The 20036-nt window shown below is 41.0% G+C and overlaps 1 protein-coding gene and 2 long non-coding RNA genes across 5 annotated transcripts; all 3 read left to right on the forward strand.

The window, feature by feature from the left end:
* The first annotated feature begins 1640 nt into the window (after positions 1–1640).
* LOC109200703 (uncharacterized) lies at positions 1641–14098 on the forward strand. The gene is made up of 5 exons (XR_002060854.2): positions 1641–1693; positions 2050–2197; positions 5477–5829; positions 7382–7474; positions 13962–14098. It is a non-coding gene; the product is annotated as an uncharacterized LOC109200703 (long non-coding RNA).
* Positions 14099–14307: 209 nt separating this feature from the next.
* LOC112845460 (uncharacterized) lies at positions 14308–16925 on the forward strand. The gene is made up of 2 exons (XR_003218277.1): positions 14308–14438; positions 15491–16925. It is a non-coding gene; the product is annotated as an uncharacterized LOC112845460 (long non-coding RNA).
* Positions 16926–17904: 979 nt separating this feature from the next.
* Positions 17905–19657, forward strand: LOC109200706 (uncharacterized). Of its 3 annotated transcripts, none has more exons than XM_019356292.2 (4): positions 17905–18421; positions 18611–18818; positions 18949–19231; positions 19321–19657. In XM_019356292.2, the coding sequence occupies exons 1-4, from the start codon at positions 18187–18189 to the stop codon at positions 19570–19572; spliced, it is 978 nt and encodes a 325-aa protein (XP_019211837.1). In that variant the 5' UTR covers positions 17905–18186; the 3' UTR covers positions 19573–19657. The 3 variants fall into 3 exon arrangements, with proteins under 3 accessions (XP_019211837.1, XP_019211838.1, XP_019211839.1); XM_019356293.2 differs by lacking the exon at positions 17905–18421 and adding an exon at positions 18463–18586 and having other exon boundaries at positions 18635–18818; XM_019356294.2 differs by lacking the exon at positions 17905–18421 and having other exon boundaries at positions 18464–18818.
* Positions 19658–20036: the final 379 nt, after the last annotated feature.

Below are 20036 nucleotides of genomic sequence, written 5' to 3' on the forward strand. Positions count from 1 at the left end.
CAAATTAAAATCATGACACACTCGGGATCCTTCCACTCCTTAAGTAGAGATTTGTAAATGACCTTGTGTGAGGTTTTGAAGGTCTTCGAGGAAGGTTGAAAATCAATATCTTGGACCTCAGCCCAGATCTTCTTGACCAAGCGGTTCTTAATTGCAGAAATTGTATCATCTGTGTAGGAAACGCGTGCTTTTTTGAAAGCACGCATGACAAGTTCCTCCACGCAGACATCAACTGAAAGCTGCTTCTGAGCCTTGATTTCAGAAGACTCTCGGACAAGTTTCTCTGTAGATGCCAGGTGTTTCTTAAACACAGAGATGAAAAGTTTGTCCAGTGTCGGCTCTCTTAAATTCAATGGAATTTCCTTGCAGAGGTCTTTGAAAATGTCCTTTGCAAGGTCTTGTAGGGCCTTTGGTGATAAAGTCAAATCTGCTGTTTTTATTTCAGAGCAGATTTGATCTAACAGGTGCTGGTGGAGGGAGTCTAAGGGGCAGGCTTTGGATTCTTTTGCAGCCTGGGAAAGCACAGCTTGAAGGAGTGTGCTGAGGAGCCTTTTTCCCTCTGGTTCACCTCGAGGTGACGCAGAGGGTTTCTGCTCCTCAGAGGCCACGGCTGCTTCTTCAGGCTCTGTTTCTACCTCTGAGGCTTCTTCTAGTTTTGACATTTTTGACAGTTCCACAGACAGCGAGGACTCCAGATCTTTGTCTGGTTGTTCTGTCTGTGGGACAGAACAATTGTCTGTCTGAATTTCCTGTGCCTGAATTTCCTGCTGGGTGCAGGACGTGCAGTGGGCGAATCTCCCACACGACACCCGGAAAAGATCTTTTATAAAGCCTTCTTCAGCTCTCTGATCCCATTCCGTGAAGAGAGCGGAAGCAAGAAAGCCGATGCGCACCTCCAGTTGGCTGAAGAGGCTGTCGATGCATCGTTCTTGTGGGATTTTATATTGCACCAGTGGGGTTTTGACAGAGTTCGCGCAGAGCTTCACCATCTGAGCGCTATGTTGCACATTAGCTGGACGGTGCAGTCATCTGGGCGACCTGCAGCAAGTATCGCACTGTACATGACATGTTAATTTTATTTAAAAAGCCATCTATGAGCAGATTCACAGTGGCTGCGTTGATGTTGTCTGAATACATTTGACTGTCAGCTCTTACCTCGTGTGTCTGGTTCCGGTGCATTGACTGGACTGAATGATAGTGCCTGCTACTAACACCTGCCTATATGCGTTTCAGAGTGCTGCGTTATGATGTGTGTTCTATGAGGTCACAGCATCAGTCGCTTTGAAGTCTCCGCCTTGAAGTCTCCGCTTTGAAGTATCCCTGTAAGCCCCGCCCACCTCTAAACAGAATGCGACGGACCGTTGCCTAGCAACATCTTCACATCGGCGCCGGTCGTATGGATTTGAACCATTGACTGTAGAAAACATGGACGACGCGACACCGCCTCCTCCCATTGTGCAAAAATGAAGCCAAAATACCCGCTCTTGAAATACCCCGCTTGTGGAGGCCTCCATCTTGCAAATTTGGAGCCAGAGTCTGCGCAGTAGTGACTTGAGGTGGAGCGACTGTGTAACGCTCCCGCCCACACACCCGCTGGACGTGACCGCAAACACGCCCCCTACACTTTTTACGTAGCCTGGCGGCGCGAGTTTTTTTTGCTTGTTTACCGCGACTGACGACTCGTTTAATTAAGGTAAATACAACCATGTCACTGTTATAAAAAAAAGAAACACAGCTTATCATCTTATAGTTCTAAAATCACTCTGTTGTTAATTCGTTAGCTAGATTAGCCGCTAGCATACGCACTGTGTTGGAGGCTTGTTGCTAGCTAGTTAGCGATGCTACAAGCACTCCTCTTTTCTCCCCTTTTGCCTCCCAACATCATAATGTTACTAACCATCCACCCCCTCCTCTCTTTCTCTCTTTCTTTGTCCACCCTTCTTTTCCCCCTCCAATCTGTGTCTGTCTTCATCCAACTTTATTTCCATCCCTCTTTTTCCCACTTTATTTCCACTTCCTCCAACCCTTACATACAACTTCCTCCTCCAGCTTCTCCCCCCCTTCCAGCGGGAGGTTCCTACTTCATGATCAGCCGCTCCTTGGGTCCAGAGTTTGGGGGGCGGTAGGCCTGTGCTTCTACTTGGGCACAACCTTCGCTGGAGCCATGTACATCCTGGGAGCTGTCGAGATCCTTCTGGTGAGTTGCTTTGTTTGCTTTGTTGTTGTTCCAGTTAGCATTGTGTTCTCCAGACTTTTCTCTGGGTGTAAAGACCAGGGTTCGTACGGGTGCTTGAAATCCTTGAAAATGCTTGAATTCTAATGTCATCTTTTCAAGGTTTGAAAAGTGCTTGAATTTCAGATGTGGTGCTTAAAAGTGCTTGAAAATGTAACTGTATTTCATTCACAATAAATAGCTATCTGATTGAATTGTTTTCTTATCAGATAGAGAAATAAAATGAGACGCAAAAGCAAAATTTCCCCGCCTGGGCTGCCTTGCGTCTGTTTCAATATGTGACCCCGCCCCTCCCTCGGACAGTCGGGATGAGTGCGCTGAGTGTGATGCAGTATGGCAGCGCTATTACGGAATATGCTGTGAACTTAGCTAACATTACTTAGCAGTAATATGAGTTAATTTACTCAAGTGAAAGCTTTAAACATTAGCCCGATACATAACTAGCTAACTTAAGGCTTTCTGATTAACCCTCTGGGGTCGACGGACCCAGAGTCTCCATTTCAACTTGGGTCGAACGTGTGGACTTCAAGCTATATACCAGTTTTTAAATTGTGTTGATAGGTCACGTAAAACCGATGTTTTTTTGAGGGGGGGGGGGGGTTCTGAATAAAACAGTGGCGTTTACTCCGGGAAGAAACGGTAAAAACGGCGTTTTTTATGGAGAGCGCTAGCAAACACGCTTTGCTTGTGAGTGAAAAAAAGAAAAAACACTCCTTCCCTATTGGTGGAAAAATGTACCATGTCGACCAATCAAAAAATGATATGGCAACATGTGGTATTTGGTTGTAGGGAAGAGGGAGAGAGCGAGTGAGCGAAAAAGAGAGAGAGAGTTTTGATACGTGAGAGATTTGTGATGTTTATCATGTTTGGAGTCTCAAGTTAGTGTGTTGTCTTGTGTAGTTAGTGTGTAGTGTAGTTGTTGTTTTGTTTTGTGTGTCAGTTCTACTAGTGAATGTCACAGTTGCTGCAAAAAGCCACCAAAGGCAGATTGCAGTGTAAACGCTGAGTGACACACCTGCTGTCAGACCTGCAGGATTTACCCCTGTGCTGTCTAACTATTTTTTGGAGTTGCATAAATAAATTGTGTGCCTTCTTATTTTTGGCAGAACACCTGATTGTTCTGTAACTAGTTTTAAATGGTTATATGAAAAACGTCTGAGCCTTGGCTGCGTTTTTAGGTAAATAGTACCATATGACTCTGTTGTTTGCAAAACTTGTGCATATTTTTTTTTAAAAATGTACAATTTCTATTTGCATTTCAAGTTATGAAAATGATTCGTTAAACATGCTTGTGGTTTTTACAGTCAAAAATATCACTTTCTACTTGTATTTTAAATTTTGTCTGAATTTGGATAAATTGTGCTGATACAATATGTCAAAATGAGAAAATAACAGATTGGCAAGATAAACAGTTTTTAAAGGTGAAATATAGAGGTCAAATCAAAAGTAGTCAAAAACGGCCAATTATACCCTGGACACCAGAGGGTTAAAGGCTAAAAGCAAAGTGTCACCAAGTACTGTTTATATTTGTGTGTATTACTGCAGCTTTTTTTGAGTATTAACTTGGTGCCTTTGGGTGAAATAATGGTGATATGAGGGACTGATCCATATGGTCACAAAGACTAGCCACTTGTTTCTGTGCTACCAAAGTTCCCTGGCTTTCATTCAAAATGTGTTTATCGTCAGCACCTGCACATTAAACTACTTAAACATTATAAATGTCTTCAAGCGCACACTGAGGCCTGTGGGGCACTATCAGCCACTGAGACAGTAGACACATTTGTGTATTTGTATGTGAATATTTCATACTTTAAGGCTGCCTGTTTATTTAAGGGAGATGAACAAAATACATTGGAATTGTACATAACATCACAGATGATAAATTCAATAAATGGTAAATGGCCTGTATTTGTATAGCGCTTTACTAGTCCCTAAGGACCCCAAAGCACTTTACACATCCAGTCATTCATCCATTCACGCACACATTCACACACTGGTGATGGCAAGCTACATTGTAGCCACAGCCACCCTGGGGCGCACTGACAGAGGCGAGGCTGCCGGACACTGGCGCCACCGGGCCCTCTGACCACCAGTAAGCAACGGGTGAAGTGTCTTGCCCAAGGACACAACGACCGAGACTGTCAAGCCGGGGCTGAACCGGCAACCTTCCGATTACAAGGCGAACTCCCAACTCTTGAGCCACAATCGCCCACATTAAATAAATTCAATAGATTTTAAGTAGATGCTTGTGCATTCTTACAGTCTTATATGTTGAATTGAACTATGTGATCTGTTCAAAGCCTCCCAGTCAGTGCTGTTCTCCATGCCTGTCTGACTGTACATGATGTTATTAGCACAAACACTTTAAAGGTGATCATTTATGACTTCAGCAATAATACAGACAGCAATGTAGTTAGCAATAAAACAGTTAGTTTTATTGGGAATTAACTTAAAAAACAACAAACAAACATCTGTCTCCTATTTTTTTTTTTTGTCACAAAAGCATCAATATCTGATGAGAAGTTTTATTTCTTTTTGGGTTTTTTGAACAGGAGAAGAATATCTCTAACTAGTTGATTTGTTCACATTTTCACATCTCAATTTTTAAGTGAAATGTGCATTTTGAGTTTATACAATATGTATATAAGGCGACCGTTTCCTTTTGCAGTATTTTTGTGTGGTGCGTTTTTCTATTTCTTAAAAAAGGGGGAACAAAAGTGTTTGTTCACCTAGGATGATTTGTTTTAATTTTTACATGGTCTTACTGAGGTGATGCGAATTGAAACATGCATACTTTTTTTTTTCTTTTTTTCTTTTTTTTTTTTTTTGATGGGGGGTGGGATGGGGATGTGCTGGAAAAGCTTGAAAAGGGACCCTGAAAGTGCTTAAAAAGTGCTTGAATTTGACCCTGAAAAAAGCGCATGAACCCTGTTGATTAAACCATGGTGCTTTAAAATGCTTTAAAGTGATGGTGTTTTATGTTTTCTCTCATGTACAGTGTGACCCATTTATTTAGGTAGTTTAAGTGTAATTAGTAGTTACCTGGAGATGCTGTATTTTCTGCAGTTCCTGCTTTCACTGAAGCTTTTGATTATTTCTTTGATTCTCAGTGCTCAGGCTATTGTCTCCTTCCACTCTCTATCAGATTTTTATTTTTCCATTTGCAGTACTTGCCATTTCCTTAAACATAGTGTGATTTGCTGGGTTGTGTGTGTATATTTGAAATCTGTGTGTTTCTGGCAGGTGTTTGGCCACGGGAAAGATGACTGGGAACCTACGTGGGCCCTGCTGCTGACAGTTCTGATAGCTGGAGGGGGGGGGCACAGAGTCAGCCCCATCCCTCACCCCACCCCAGTCCAAGCAAACTTTAGATGATCTCTCACATGAATTTTCATTTCTGCCCCCCACCATCCCACCTTGTGTGTGTGTGGGTGTGGGTGTGGTGTGGTGTGGTGTGGGGGGGGGAATTCCTCACCCCGGCCCAGCCCAACCCAACCCCACATCGACAGCCCAAAAGGACGAAGGCAAGGAAGGCAGCAGGTCCGGATAGAATCTGCTCCAGACTGCTGCAGGACTGTACAGAACAGCTTTGTCAGGTGATCCTGTACATCTTACATATTTCTCTCATGTTTCATCTTGTGTCAGTACCAAAGAATATTTCCTAATAGTCATAGTTTGTGTGTGCGTGTGTGTGTTCTTATATATCAGAGAGTGAGTGTTTGGACACGCCTTCTCATTCAATGGTTTTCTTCTTCATGACGATTTACATTGTAGAAATATTCACCTTTTATGGCTGCACTGGTTCGCCAGCTGAAACATGTAGATGCATAATTTTTTACAGCCTTTAAGATCGAATTCATGTTGGGGTTGAATCACAGATTTTTACATATAAAATAAACAGTTAATACTTCTAGTCTCTTGACTAAGAGATTCTACTGTGATGATTAAGCCTATGAGCAGGAGGTGTCTCTCTCTGCACTTCAGAGTACACCAGAGTTTTGTGTTGAGGCCTCTGGTGGATTGAATTCTTTAAACATGAAAACAGAAAGAAGGAACCTGCTTTAAATCCCTTCGGGTACTCGCACTTCCTCCCGCAGTTCAAAGAATTGCGTGTAATGTTAATTCTGAACTGGATGAAGTTCTTAAAGTGCATAAACTGAACCACTGCGTGAATATCCAGTCTTTAAGTCTGACGTCACTAGCCGTGTCTGGGCTTAAACTCCGCTGCAGGTCCATATATCAAACGATCACTGAGGCATTACTGAGAGTTGAAAAACTTTCTAAAGTCTTTCATTTTTAATAAAATGATCAGTGTTCTGCTCTACCAGGTGTAGCAATTGAGTTTAACATCCAGGCATCCATGAAAATGGAATTTATGATATTTAACGGAGTTAGAAGTTAGCAGGAAGTTAGCTCGCTAGCTTCCATCTAAATACAATATAGCATGTCCTGACTGCAGGGGTTTTGGAAACAAATTCAAACGTACAGCTCTGCTATCACTTCTGACATAAATGAAGACAGAAAACTAAACAGCAGTGACTTTTGTAGGGTTACTGAAGTTTGGCCAGCTGGTATATAACTATGTGCTACGTGACCGCTAGCGACGCAGCTATGTGAGCATAATATAAACAAGCTAACTTTTTTCCGCTCGATAAAAGTTAACGTGAAGATTCTCGGCGGTCAGGAACAAATGTAATCGCATGGCAGGATGCCGTAAACGGACCAAACTTCAGCCAGGAGAACAACTGAGATAATCCATCCACATTAGTCATTCATATACTGCTGCACGGGCTGGGCTGTAGTTGCATCTTAAGGTTTTAAAAACTGAGCTTAATTAAATGATTAGCAGTAATAAAAGCCGAGGGAGGTCAACAGTGATCACTGACTGTTTTAGGAGCTTTTTGAGATTAAATAGAAGAAAATACAAAACATTAAACACGTTAACAACACAAAAGCCATATTAAACGCAGACTACTTTAGGCCCGGAAGTAGGATTCGTCACGTCATCACTTAAAGACCGGATAAGGTTAAATGTGGACCTGAGATCTCAATAAAATATAAATTCCAGTCTGTTTTCCACTAATCTCTACAACAGCTGTTTTCTCACCTCTTCTGAGCATGTCCATGTACCTCTTCTCTGCACGACAGTGACATCATATACCTGTGAGGACGCTGATGATGGAGCAAAGGTCTCAGATGCTGAGACAGATGCGACTGTCTAAATCTGATCGGCACAGAGAGGTAGGTGTGGAAAGCTTACAGCGGGGTTTTGTGTGGTGTGAAAAATGCCTGTAGATTTGCGTAGGGTTGATTAGGAGTTGTGTTTGAAACTTTATGCAAGCTGGGTCTTAACAAGCATTTGTTCACCACTTTCACCAGGAGAGCCCTAGCAGTAGCAGCAACAATGGTAGGCCAGAGGCAGGCGTTGCTACAAGGTTTCAGGTAGCGCTGGGCGATATGACGATATGTATCGTGTGAGCGATAGAAAAGTGTCTATCGTGCCATTTGTCTTCTATCGTTTTTAACCCAATTTTTATAAATTATTACATAAAATATATAATTAACCCTTTACAACCGGTCGGAGCAGGCACACTCCGTTTTACCCTAACTATTTTTAAATCCCTGTAGAACTGGAACCACGTAAGGTAGCGCAATAATGGTTTTTTTGCATATGAAACCGGAGGAGTTGTACTTACATCTAATGCCATTAGCCTGCCCTAGGTCACGGTTTCCTTCCACATATAGCTTTGCAAAAATTACATAAGAAGCACTTGCAGCAACAAAAAGATAATATTCCAGAAACACGCTTTGCCGATGTTCATAACACTTCCTACGTTGGCATATACGTCAGCGCGAACTATCGCATGTCCGCCATTACCTGCCAGAAACCGGAAGTGACGTCATTTTCGCGAAAGGGCCTTATAAGCCTATGTTGGTGTTTTTAAAAGTCATGTTTGACTTCATGCTTTTCTGCATCGTTTCTGGGATGCTTAGAACTCAAATTATACTATTTATTTTCATTTTTCCTGTAGTATATAAAAATTAGTGCATCTCAAAAATAAAACTATGAAGACACTCAAAATAAATTTCTCGTGGTTGGAAACTATTTTGTGCAACTTTTTTGTATTTACAGTTTTGAAGGATACACCTCTTAAATTTTTCTAACTAGAAATTTATGTAAAAAACAATCAAAAACGATTTTCAATTTTTTGTAGTTTATTATTACAGGTCAGGAGGGTGTCCGCCTGATCTCGAAGTGTCTGAGTGTTTCTCACATTCTTATAGCTTCAGCCCCCTCCAAACTAAGCATTCACATTGTTTCTCTCTTACGGTGCCTAAGTTATGACCTTGGCTTCCTGTGCAGTATGCTCTGTTCTTTTCTAATCAGACAAATAAGGCAGTGATTCTCTGAAAACAGTATTTCTTATAACGCAGCAGTATCATGGGTCATAAAACAATATCATTCATTCACAATAAATCTGCAGTCTAATGCAATACAAATCAGTTTAATAAATGTAATAGTTATCCCCTTCTTCTAAGTCAGGAGAATAATGCAAACTAAAACTACATAATAATTTCACAATCTTTAATTAGGGGTATAACGTTGCATAAGATAATATAATAATCTCACAGAAGTCATCACCATCTACTCCTGATTAGAGAAACACTGAAGCATAAAGACAGTGGAACTGGAATTAATGGGTGGAAGCTGGAACTTTCCATTTAATGCCATTCTGAAGTTATGGAAAGAGAAGCCCCTATAAACAAAGTCAAAGGGCTTTTACTCTGAAATGCAAAATGAGATTGATTTGAGATTGAGATGTTACCACTGTAGAGTTGTGTTATGGTTTGCATGAACTCCAATTACTTAGTGGAAACAGTAATTGTCCTGTTAACAGCATCTGCGTTTAATTATAAAAGGTACCTCACAAACAATTATAATCAAGACATTGACGTGATAAAACTGTGGGGTTGTATACTGTCAATGTAGAGTGAAATGATCTTGTGTAAACAGCAACTTTGCTTTTAAGGGTTTAAGGGATTCTGAAGTCAGTGAAAGAGTGGGTCATATATTGGCAATTTCAACGGGACATTACTTTGAAAGGCAAAATCAAGGCGACTTGAAATTGACTTTGTATCCCCGTGATAGTGTACACTGCACACTGTCGATCTAGAGTGAAATTATCCTGTGGAAACAGAAATTTTCATTTTTAAAACATTCTGAAGTAATTGAAAGAGTATATCACATATGGGCAAATTCAACGGGCCATTAATTTGAAAGGCAAAATCAGACTGACTTGATATTGACATGACATACTGTGTGGGGCTGCATACTGTCAATACAGAGTGAAATTATCCTGTGGAAACAAGAATTTTTCTTTTAGAGAATTTTGAAATTCTTCCAAGAGTAATCAGATATTGGCAATTTGGAAAGGCTTTTATTTTGGAAAGCAAAATCAGACTGACTTGATATTGATATGGTATCACTGTGGGGTTGGATACTATTGATCTAACATGGATTCATCCTGTGGAAACAGCAAATTTCAATTTAAGAGCATTTTGAAATCGTTAAAAGAGTAGGTCGTCTCTGGGCAATTTGAAAAGGCTTTTAATTTGGAAGGCAAAATCAGACTTACTTGATTTTGATATGGTATCACTGTGGGGCTGTATACTGTTGATCTAAAGTGGAATTATCCTGTGGAAACAAATTTTCATTTTTAGAGCATTCTGAAATCACTGAAAGGTAGGTCTTAAATGGGCAATTTCAACGGGCCATTTGAAACGCAAAATCAGACTGACTTGATAATGACATGGTATCATTGTGGGGTTGCATACTCTTGATCTAGAGTGAAATTATGCAGTGGAAACAAGAGTTTTTCTTTTTAGAGAAATCAGAATTCATTGAAAGATTATTTCCCATATGGGCAATTTGAAAGGGCTATTATTTTGAAAGGCAAAATCAGAATGACTTGAGATTAACATGGTATCACTGTGGGATGGAATACTGTCAATATAGACAGTAATTATTCTGTGGAAACAGCAATTTTCCATTTTAGAGCTTTCTGATGTCATTGAAAACGCACACCGATATATGGTCAAATTGAAAGGGCCATTATTTTGACAGGCAAAATAAGAATGATTGTTATTAACATGGTATCACTGTGGTTGTATACTGTCAATATAGACTGCAACTAGTCTGTGGAAACGTGAATTTTCCATTCTGAATTAATTGAAAGAGTAGTTCAAAAATTAACATTCAGAGGGCTTTTACTTTAAAGCCATCTCCTTGTGCATTTCAATATTGACATGTTGCTACTAGAATAATAGGGTATGTCATTTGTATCCAACATTAGAGTGTGCAAACAAGAGAAATTGATATTTGTGAATGTGCTCTTAATTTACTGTAAGTTGGTATTTATTTTGAAATCATGCTTCGGGAGCTTTTATTTTGAAATCCGGTTTCCACATCCCTTCCCTTAATACTTTGTTTTAGGTTCCCTGTGTATTCAAAGTGGAGGCTGGCTTGACTGCAATGCTGGAATTGGAGGCTGGCTTGACACCAGTTAAAAACGGGACCTGTGCAAAAACCTGTGCTTACATTCAGTCTCAGTTTCAACTGTCTGAACTGTCTGTTAAATTCATTATTTGTTAAGTAGCCCTCTGTATAACTAACCATTCAGGATTTATAACACTGATATGAAGCTAACACTTTCTGTGTATTGGTGACAGTTAAAACTGATGAGCAGCATTTCTCAGGTCCGTGAGCAGGTTCAAAGTCAAAAAAATAAGTTCAAAGTCCATGAGGCTACTACCTGATTCATTCTGCTGCCTCATAATGTCATCAATAAAACACACAGATTCTGAGCTGGAGAAGTGAACAGACTCACCAGTTGCTTCCTTTGTATGTCCAGCGAATAGTATCCTGAGGGAGAGTCAGAGAAAAGCTTGCATTAAACTGTTTAGCATCAGTCTGAGTGACGCATTTTCTCACAGCATGTATGACTTTAACAGTATTTCATTTCCCCCGTTTGCACACGCTGACAGGACCCAGTATGTAAACAGTGTCCTGGACAAACACCACAGTTTGTTTAGAAGATGTAGCCGCAGCCTGATGTAGGTTAGTGTGCATACGTACGGATCTTTGGACAGATAAACATGACGCAAACAAAGTATTTACTGCTGGGGAAGCGCTAACACACAATACAGCTGGTGCCTGGCACCACAAACAGTTTCCTTTTATAAGGCCTCACAAGTACTCATCAGTCAGTGACTATATCAAAGACTCCCACATGACATTAATAATGCTGATTTGGCTCTCTCAGTCTAGGATTAACTCTCCTTCAGTATTAAGATTATCACTACGATTGTCTTCATTCTGTTTTGTTGTTTTATTATGTAACTTTACTGTCCTCCTCTGTGTAAGGACCTCTGGTCAGCCTGTACTCTGTGTCTGCAGAGCAGTTTAGTTTCATCGCTCTGACAAAGAAACTTTCTTGGATACTTGGAGGTCAGGAGGTAGAGCCAGAGAAAGCCATAGTCGCTGGAAGGGCAGTGTTTCGATCCTCTGCTCCCACAGTCTGCATGTTTACTTATCCATGGGGGAGCTACTGAACCCAAAAAGGGCTTATATGAATCTCTTTGACTAGGTGAACAATGCATATAGTAGAAAGTGCTCAAAGTGATTGCTCCAGTGTGTTCATCTTCCTTTTAGCAGGACTATTTAAAAAGTTATTGGTGGTGGGCTCGGCAGCCTACATCCACTCCAGCTCCTCCTTTTCCTTCTGTGCTGTATTTGGCCTAAAATCACATCTGCTCACTGATGTCTGCTCTGTGACTCTTTCGCTGTGCTTGCTGAACAGCTGCAGATAGATGTAACCTTTTAACTGCAGCCATCTGGGCTAAAATAGCTCACAAACCCTGCCTGGTAGTGGGAGGAAAAATTACATTTCTGGTCTTCGCCTCCTGTCAAACTAGACTCGTATGTACATTGCAGCAGAGGATGCTGTTATGGAACGAGTTGCAGCATGTCGTTGGCGGCGCTATTGCAGCGGTAGTGCTGGGCGATATGACGATATATATCGTGTGGACGATAGAAAAGTGTCTATCGTGCCATTTGTCTTCTATCGTTTCTAACCCTAATTTTATAAATTATTACATAAAATATATCACTAACCCTTTACAACCGGTCGGAGCAGGCACACTCCGTTTTGCCTAACTATTTTTAAATCCCTGTAGAACTGGAACCACGTAAGGTAGCGCAATAATTTTTTTTTGCATATGAAACCGGAGGAGTTGTACTTACATCTAATGCCATTAGCCTGCCCTAGGTCACAGTTTCCTTCCACATATAGCTTTGCAAAAATTACATAAGAAGCACTTCCAGCAACAAAAACAAAATATTCCCGAAACACGCTTTGCCGATCCGATCAGCTGTTCATAACACTTCCTACTTTGGAATCTAAGTCAGCGCGAACTATCGCATGTCCGCCATTACCTGTCCGAAACCGGAAGTGACGTCATTTTCGCAGAAAATGTAGTTTTTTACCTTCAAAGCCTATATTGGTGTTTTTAAAAGTCATGTTTGACTTTATGCTTTTCTGCATCGTTTCTGGGATGCTTAGGAGTCAAATTACACTGTTGGAAATAGTTTATTTTGATGCACATGCTGTTTTGTTTTTTTGCAAATTTGCATTATAATATTTATTTTCATTTTTCCTGTAGTGTATATAAAAAATTAGTGCATCTCAAAAATAAAACTATGAAGACACTCAAAATAAATTTCTCGTGGTTGGAAAGTATTTTGTGCAATTTTTTTGTATTTACAGTTTTGAAGGATACACCTCTTAAATTTCTCTAACTAGAAATATTTGTAAAAAAACAAAACAAAAACGATTTTCAATTTTTTTCTAGTTTATTGCACTTTTTTGCAATTTATGTAGTTACTATGGACTTAATGCATACATATTATTAAAATTTGGGCTATAACACTTGTATTGATGTATGGAAACTTGAAATGCTCCCACAAATGGCACTACAGCATGTAAAATGTAAAGATAAGCTCTGGCGGACTTGGTTCTATGGTAGATCTTAAAGGGTTAAATAGCCTGTGGCAAATATATTAGTGTTGTCTTCTCACTATACATGCTCCATTTTCTCTTGCATAAAGTTAAAAGTATAAAAAAATATTTTTCGCAAAGAAACTCTGTCTTGTGGTTTTGCGACCTGGTGCTGCTTTACGTGCGCCCGGATTTGCGACATGCTTTACGGTAACTCAAAACAAAGACTGCACCCTCTCCACTCGCTGTTTACAAACTGCGTACTTTCCAGATGACCACAGGTCAGGTGGTATATCGTGATATAAAATAATTCATATCATGATAAATATTTTTTCCATATCGCCCAGCAGTAGCAGCGGGAATGCGATCGACTCACGTTCAGTTTTTTTTTTTTTTTTTTCTTTTTGTGGTCACAGCTTTTGGACAGAATTATAAGGGAAGCAAGATTTTTTTTTTTTTTTTTTTTTTTTTTTAATATGTTGCAAATAAATCAAAAAGTACCAAAAAAAGGTTAAGAAATACATTTTGTGTGCTTACAGGCTTAAGTTACAACCTTTCATTTTGACTAATTTCTTAAAATTTTGTTATTACCATATAATCTGCCTTTCCATTAAACTGCTGCTCGTCACTCATCAGTGTCACGGCTGAGCAAACATCCTGATCTCTTACAGGACTATGCATCTCTTTAAGCAGAGACCAAGACCAGAGTCAGCCCCATCCCTCACCCCACCCCACTCCAAACAAACTTTAGATAATCTCTCACATGGATTTTCATTTCTGCCCCCCACCATCCCACCTGGTGGGGGGCGGGGGCGGGGGGATCCCTCACCCCGGCCCAGCCCAGCCCAGCCCCACATCGACAGCCCAAGAGGACAAAGGAAAGGAAGGCAGCAGGTCCGGATAGAATCTGCTCCAGACTCCTGCGACAACACAAGGCAAGAAAACAAAGTGTTGATCTTAAACTCTAACAAAGCCTTTAAAGTTTCCGCTGAACCCTCTGCTCTGTCTCTGCCCAGGTGTGGTGCAAATGTTCAATGCGAATCTTCACAGTGGCCCAGATGGAGGATAATTCCATACAGATGCAGAAGGATTTGTTAACCTTCACCTATCAGCTACGCATCGATGCTGAGGTGGAAGTAGTGGAGATGGTACGCACAAAAACCCAGAACGTCTCCCTCATTTCTTCTTAAGTAGCTTTAAGTTTGCTGAAATGATCTTCCAAGAAAGAAGGAAAGAAAGAGAGAATAAAACAAGCTATACTGGATTTAAATCCAGCTGATCTCCCTTTAAGGTCATCCTTTTAAGCACTGCTTCAATTACATTACCGGGTCTGACCACTTGCACTTTGACTGAAATATTCACCTTTTATGGCTGCACTGGTTCGCCAGCTGAAACCTGTAGATGCATAATTTTTTACAGCCTTTAAGATCGAATTCATGTTGGGGTTGAATCACAGATTTTTACATATAAAATAAACAGTTAATGCTTCTAGTCTCTTGACTAAAGAGATTCTACTGTGATGATTAAGCCTATGAGCAGGAGGTGTCTCTCTGCACTTCACAGTACACCAGAGTTTTGTGTTGAGGCCTCTGGTGGATTGAATTCTTTAAACATGAAAAGCAATTCATCTCATGTAAACAATAACGTGGCTGTTTACGTTTGGACGAAAAGCCCAAATGCACAGAAACAGCTGCGTTTTCAAAAATACCCGTGTAGGTGCGGACGTAGCGTAAAAGAGTTAGTAGTGTATTTTATTACTACCTGTAATTTATTGCAGATTACATGTATTTGCTTAATTGTTTACTAAATGTTTGAGGTGTGAAATAAACTGCAGTGGAGCAAAATATGGGTGTGTGTGGTTGGAGGATGTGTTCGTGCGTGCGTGTGTGTGCGCGCGCGAGAGGGGGGCGTGAACATTTTTCTTGTAAAACAAAGGGGGGCCCAGCAAAACAAGTTTGGGAACCACTGGCCTAAGGTGTGATATAAATGACTAAAGTGATAGCTCAGCCTGTAAAATGTGAACTGTCTCAGTCAGCAAAACAAAGAAACACCAACAGCTCCCATCAGGATACTTTAAAAAGGAAAAAAAAACTCTTTAGCGATCCAACAGGTGCTTCCAGGTGTATAAACAATGGCAAAGTAAACAAATTCCCTCTCTCTCACTCTCCCTCTCTCTCTCTTCACCTCCTATGACCGGCAGGTTTATGTTCTCCGACCGCGACACAACTGCCGGCACCCCGGCTGGAAACATGATCACCATGTCCAAGAAGCTGCTGTGGGGCGCCACTACCAGGATCTGCGCCTCCTTCACGTCCGCCTTACGACCTTTCACCTTAACCCAATGGAAGCCCACGCAGAAGAACACTGCACGGCCCAGCAGCCACAGGATCGGGTGGAACAGCCAGCGCCGCCAGCCTGATAAGGGTTTGGAGCGTTCCTCCTGAGACAGGCCGGCCAATCGCAGCACAGCGACGATCCAAGCAGAGATTAACAAGATCCACGCCAGGAAGACCCGTATGGGGAGCAGGGTGCAGCCCAGGATGATGCCCTGCAGGATCAGAGGGGAAAATTAGAGATGCTTAAACATAATGCAGGGTTCAATCAAGTGAAACACACACCACCAAACATCAGAAACGGTTTCATGGTCTAAATCTAAAAAGATGCCCTCTTTAGTTCTTTTCATGGCATCACAAAGCCTTAGTCAATCTAAACTCAACCACTCAACACGGGACACATCAAGCTCAGCTTGATTTAAAGGTCAAGTTTAGGCGAAGTCATTGTTTCAAACAAACAAACATTATTCCTGCTGATTTAAGAAAATATAAGATATATGAATCGTAGTGTTTGTTTATATAATGCTAATGAGCCATGTTTGCTTGGTGGAGCTGGTTAAATGCTCTTCGGGTGAAACCTGCTTAAAGATAACTAAGAGGCAAAGTGGAAATCCATCAGAATGATGGAAGGTTTTTCTTTTTTCTGTTTTTCATTAATAATAAAGCGAGCGAGCGTGTGCGTGTGTGTATTGCTTTTATTAATCCCTCAAAGCAGAAGAAGTAGAAACAATGCTTCCAATATGGCAGCCTGATTAAAGAGCCGGTGAGGCTTTAGTCTTTAACATCCACAACAGACAGACCTCTACACGCTGCACACAGGGAAACCCTTGCTCTGAGTCTTCACCCACAGCAACACTTTCCTGTCATCATCTGTGCTGTGACTCCATCAAGGCAAAGGGAAGCAACACGTAAACATTTTCTCAAACTGCTGCGCTGAAACCGTTTCCAAAGAGCATGCTGTGTGAGACGATAAACCTCATTTAACCTTTTAACCTGTGGCTTCCGGAACAAACTCAGGCGAGTCAGTCACTGCAAACACATTTATAGCATCAAGTGTTTGTCAAATTAAAAGGATGTGTTTTTCTACAGCTAGGATCATTTTCTATGTGCAGTAAAGTGCATCATCGGTGTTCAATCATACATTTTGTAATTGTTATAAACAGAACAAATGTTTTCTCAATTCACTGCTTGATTCTTAACTTGTTTAAATGAAACATGATGAAATGTCTGCATTATTTTTGAAATGTCCTTGGCAGCGCATGTGTCTGCATTGTAATTTACTAATAAAACGTCCTGTGTGTACTTTGGTGTGTGATTTATATTATTTTAAATGGTAAATGACCTGCATTTGTATAGCGCTTTACTCAGTCCCTAAGGACCCCAAAGCGCTTTACACTACATTCAGTCATTCACACACTGGCAAGCTACATTGTAGCCACAGCTGCCCTGGGGCGCACTGACAGAGGCGAGGCTGCCGGACACTGGCGCCACCGGGCCCTCTGACCACCACCAGTAGGCAAACGTGGGGTTAGTATCTTGCCCGAGGATATTTGGTATGCAGCCTGGGATCGAACCACCGACCTTCTGATTATTGGCTGACCTGCTCTGCCACCTGAGCTACAGCCACCCCTATATTATATTTTATTGCACATAAATCAGTAATTTTATTTTACAGTTACACACAGTCTTATATCTCTTCTTGCTGATGTTGTTTCCAGTGTAAGTAACTTTAAAGTGGCTACATGACAAATTTTCTTAGGGATTAATAAAGTATTTTGATTCTGATTAATGTGTAGTATTTAATGATTCAGTAATGAATGAACTTTGACCTTCTTGGAAAGCCTTTCACTTCATTTGAAAAGCAGTGCTGTGTTAAGCTGCCTTGTTGGCTGTAATAGTTTACAGATGAAGCATCTCCTCTCTTGTCACGTGCCATTCATTCTCATTCCCTCTGCTTTACTGCTTCCATGATGTTAAGCTGATTTTAAATACTGATCTGATACTTCCTGGAGGTTTTTATTGTAGGAAGACTCTTTCTGATGAAACATCAGCTGAACTTGTCAGATCAGTGTGCTGAAAGGAAAAGGTATAACATCTTTTCTGACATGCAGTGGAGCCCCGAGAGTCTGAGACCAAGGGTGGGAAACCTCCTCTTTATTTAGGTTTGAATTTAGTTTGACAAAGTTTATTCTGAAATGACAATATTGACTTAAAATGTGATGGAAAACTTTAATCTGTTACAGTTTTTTTCTATTGGTTTGGCGCAGTTTTCACAAGCAATTGGTACATTTCCAAAACTCTTATTACTTATATCACAACAGATCATCAAAAGTGCACCTTTTTCAAACATTTCAGCATATTTTCAATTGTGTTAGTACAATACACATAATGACAAAATATCCTTGACACTACACAAAATAAGTGTTTCATCTAAATAAATGTTTCGTTCACAGTTACTGCCTTTCATAATGTTATCACTATAAAATTTTGGATGTGCATCTCTTATTGGTCAGTTTAATACATTTGTCTGTCACTTCATTCAGCTGATCTTAATGTTTAATCAATGAATCATTCATTATGTCCATGGATTTCCAACTTGACTGATTGTTGTCTGGTCATTTGTAAGTTACACATTGCTGCAAGAGCTTTCAATCCAGAAATACTAATTGCTAATTGTTTCCCCCTGATGATCACAATTAGTTACCATATAAGTAGAACTGTGTTTGAGACTTTGCACTGTTCAAATATGGAGCAGGATAGACTCGTAGGGAGAGGAAACCTTCATCGGAGAGGTGGTGGTGGTGCTCCTCGACAGAGAGGTGGGCACAGACAAAGAGAAAGAGATGGTGGTGCTCCTCGACAGAGAGGTGGGCACAGACAAAGAGAAAGAGGTGGTGGTGCTCCTCGACAGAGAGGTGGGCACAGACAAAGAGAAAGAGGTGGTGGTGCTCCTCGACAGAGAGGTGGGCACAGACAAAGAGAAAGAGGTGGTGGTGCTCCTCGACAGAGAGGTGGTCTTCAGAGAAGTGTAGGCAGAAGACAACGCACCATCATCTCTAATGAAGTCCGGGCCATCATTGTTGACCATATGGTTAACAGAGGCTTTACCATGGCTGAGGCTGCCAGGTTGGTACAGCCTAATTTACAAAGGTCAACTGTCAGCTCTATCATCAGAACTTTTCACCAAGAAAACCGGTATGTCTGCTATAGCAACTTCACTTCTAAAATATAGTACTCTATTGTATAGATGAACAACATGTAATTGTCAGTTTACAGTAATGTAATTTGTAATACTTCAATATTGACAGTATATGATTATCCTCAGAATTAACAGGAGACAACCTGGTGGTGGTCGCCCACGTGTTTTGACTGACCAGCAGGAGTTGGCTGTGGAGGAAATGGTCAGGGCAAGGAATGACATACGGCTGTCTGAAATCAAACAGGCTATTGAGAACAGCAATGACACCTTTGCCAATGTGCCATCAATTAGCCTTCCAACGATGTCCCGGCTTTTGAAGAAGCACCAGGTTTCCATGAAACAAATTTACTTGGTTCCTTTTGAGAGGAACAATGTCCGGGTGAAACAACTGCGTTCAGAATATATTCAGGTACAATACTAAACTAGCATGCAATTACTGTAACAGTACTGACAACTATTAGTAGTTAAAAAAAAAAACTACCTAAATTATCATTGTAGAGGGTGATGGAGCTGGACGCTGCTGTGAATCATCACACGTATATTTTTGTTGATGAGGCCGGTTTCAATCTGGCAAAAACTACATGCAGAGGACGTAACCTTATTGGACAAAGGGCTACCATCCAAGTCCCTGGACAACGTGGGGGAAACATCTCAATGTGTGCAGCTATATCTGAAGATGGTGTGGTAGGCTGTACACCAGTTCTAGGGTCATACAACACTGAACACCTGATAGTTGTTTTTTTTAAATGAACTGGAGCAGGCCTGTGTAATGGAATTTCTTTTACTTATGTACTAATCACATTATTTTATTGTATAATGCCTTGGTGCCACTGGATTTTAACATGTCTCACACCCATACTGTAAGAAGGAAGTGGGGGGGGGGGAAGCAGACCACTCCACAGGAAGAGTCTTTTGTCTCTTCGAGGACTCTGGGAGGTAGCAAGGGAGTGTGAACCTTAAGGTGTGAAACAGCTGGGTACTGCCTTTTGTTCCTGTGGAAGGTATTTAACTGAGAGCCATGCTAGGCTAAGTGAGACTCTGCTGACCCTGCCCCGTGGTCATGCAGGCTCTCCACAAGCTTGGTTTTCTGTTCTGTGTGTTTTGATTAAAGAATGTTAGCTACCGCTCACCTGCAGGCTTTATTTAAGTGGAAAACTTCCACAACACCTGTCAGGGAGAAGACATTGTCTATGTTGTTGTAAGATAAGATAACC

The sequence above is a fragment of the Oreochromis niloticus genome, unplaced genomic scaffold (genome assembly GCF_001858045.2).
Source record: "Oreochromis niloticus isolate F11D_XX unplaced genomic scaffold, O_niloticus_UMD_NMBU tig00007421_pilon, whole genome shotgun sequence".
Lineage (NCBI taxonomy): Eukaryota > Metazoa > Chordata > Actinopteri > Cichliformes > Cichlidae > Oreochromis > Oreochromis niloticus.

Coding starts and splice junctions, on each gene's coding strand:
- LOC109200706 (XM_019356292.2), top strand. CDS start 18,187: ATGAATCATTCATTATGTCCATGGATTTCCAACTTGACTGATTGTTGT. Junction 18,819..18,948: donor ACTTTTCACCAAGAAAACCG/GTATGTCTGCTA, acceptor GATTATCCTCAG/AATTAACAGGAGACAACCTG. Junction 19,232..19,320: donor TGCGTTCAGAATATATTCAG/GTACAATACTAA, acceptor TTATCATTGTAG/AGGGTGATGGAGCTGGACGC.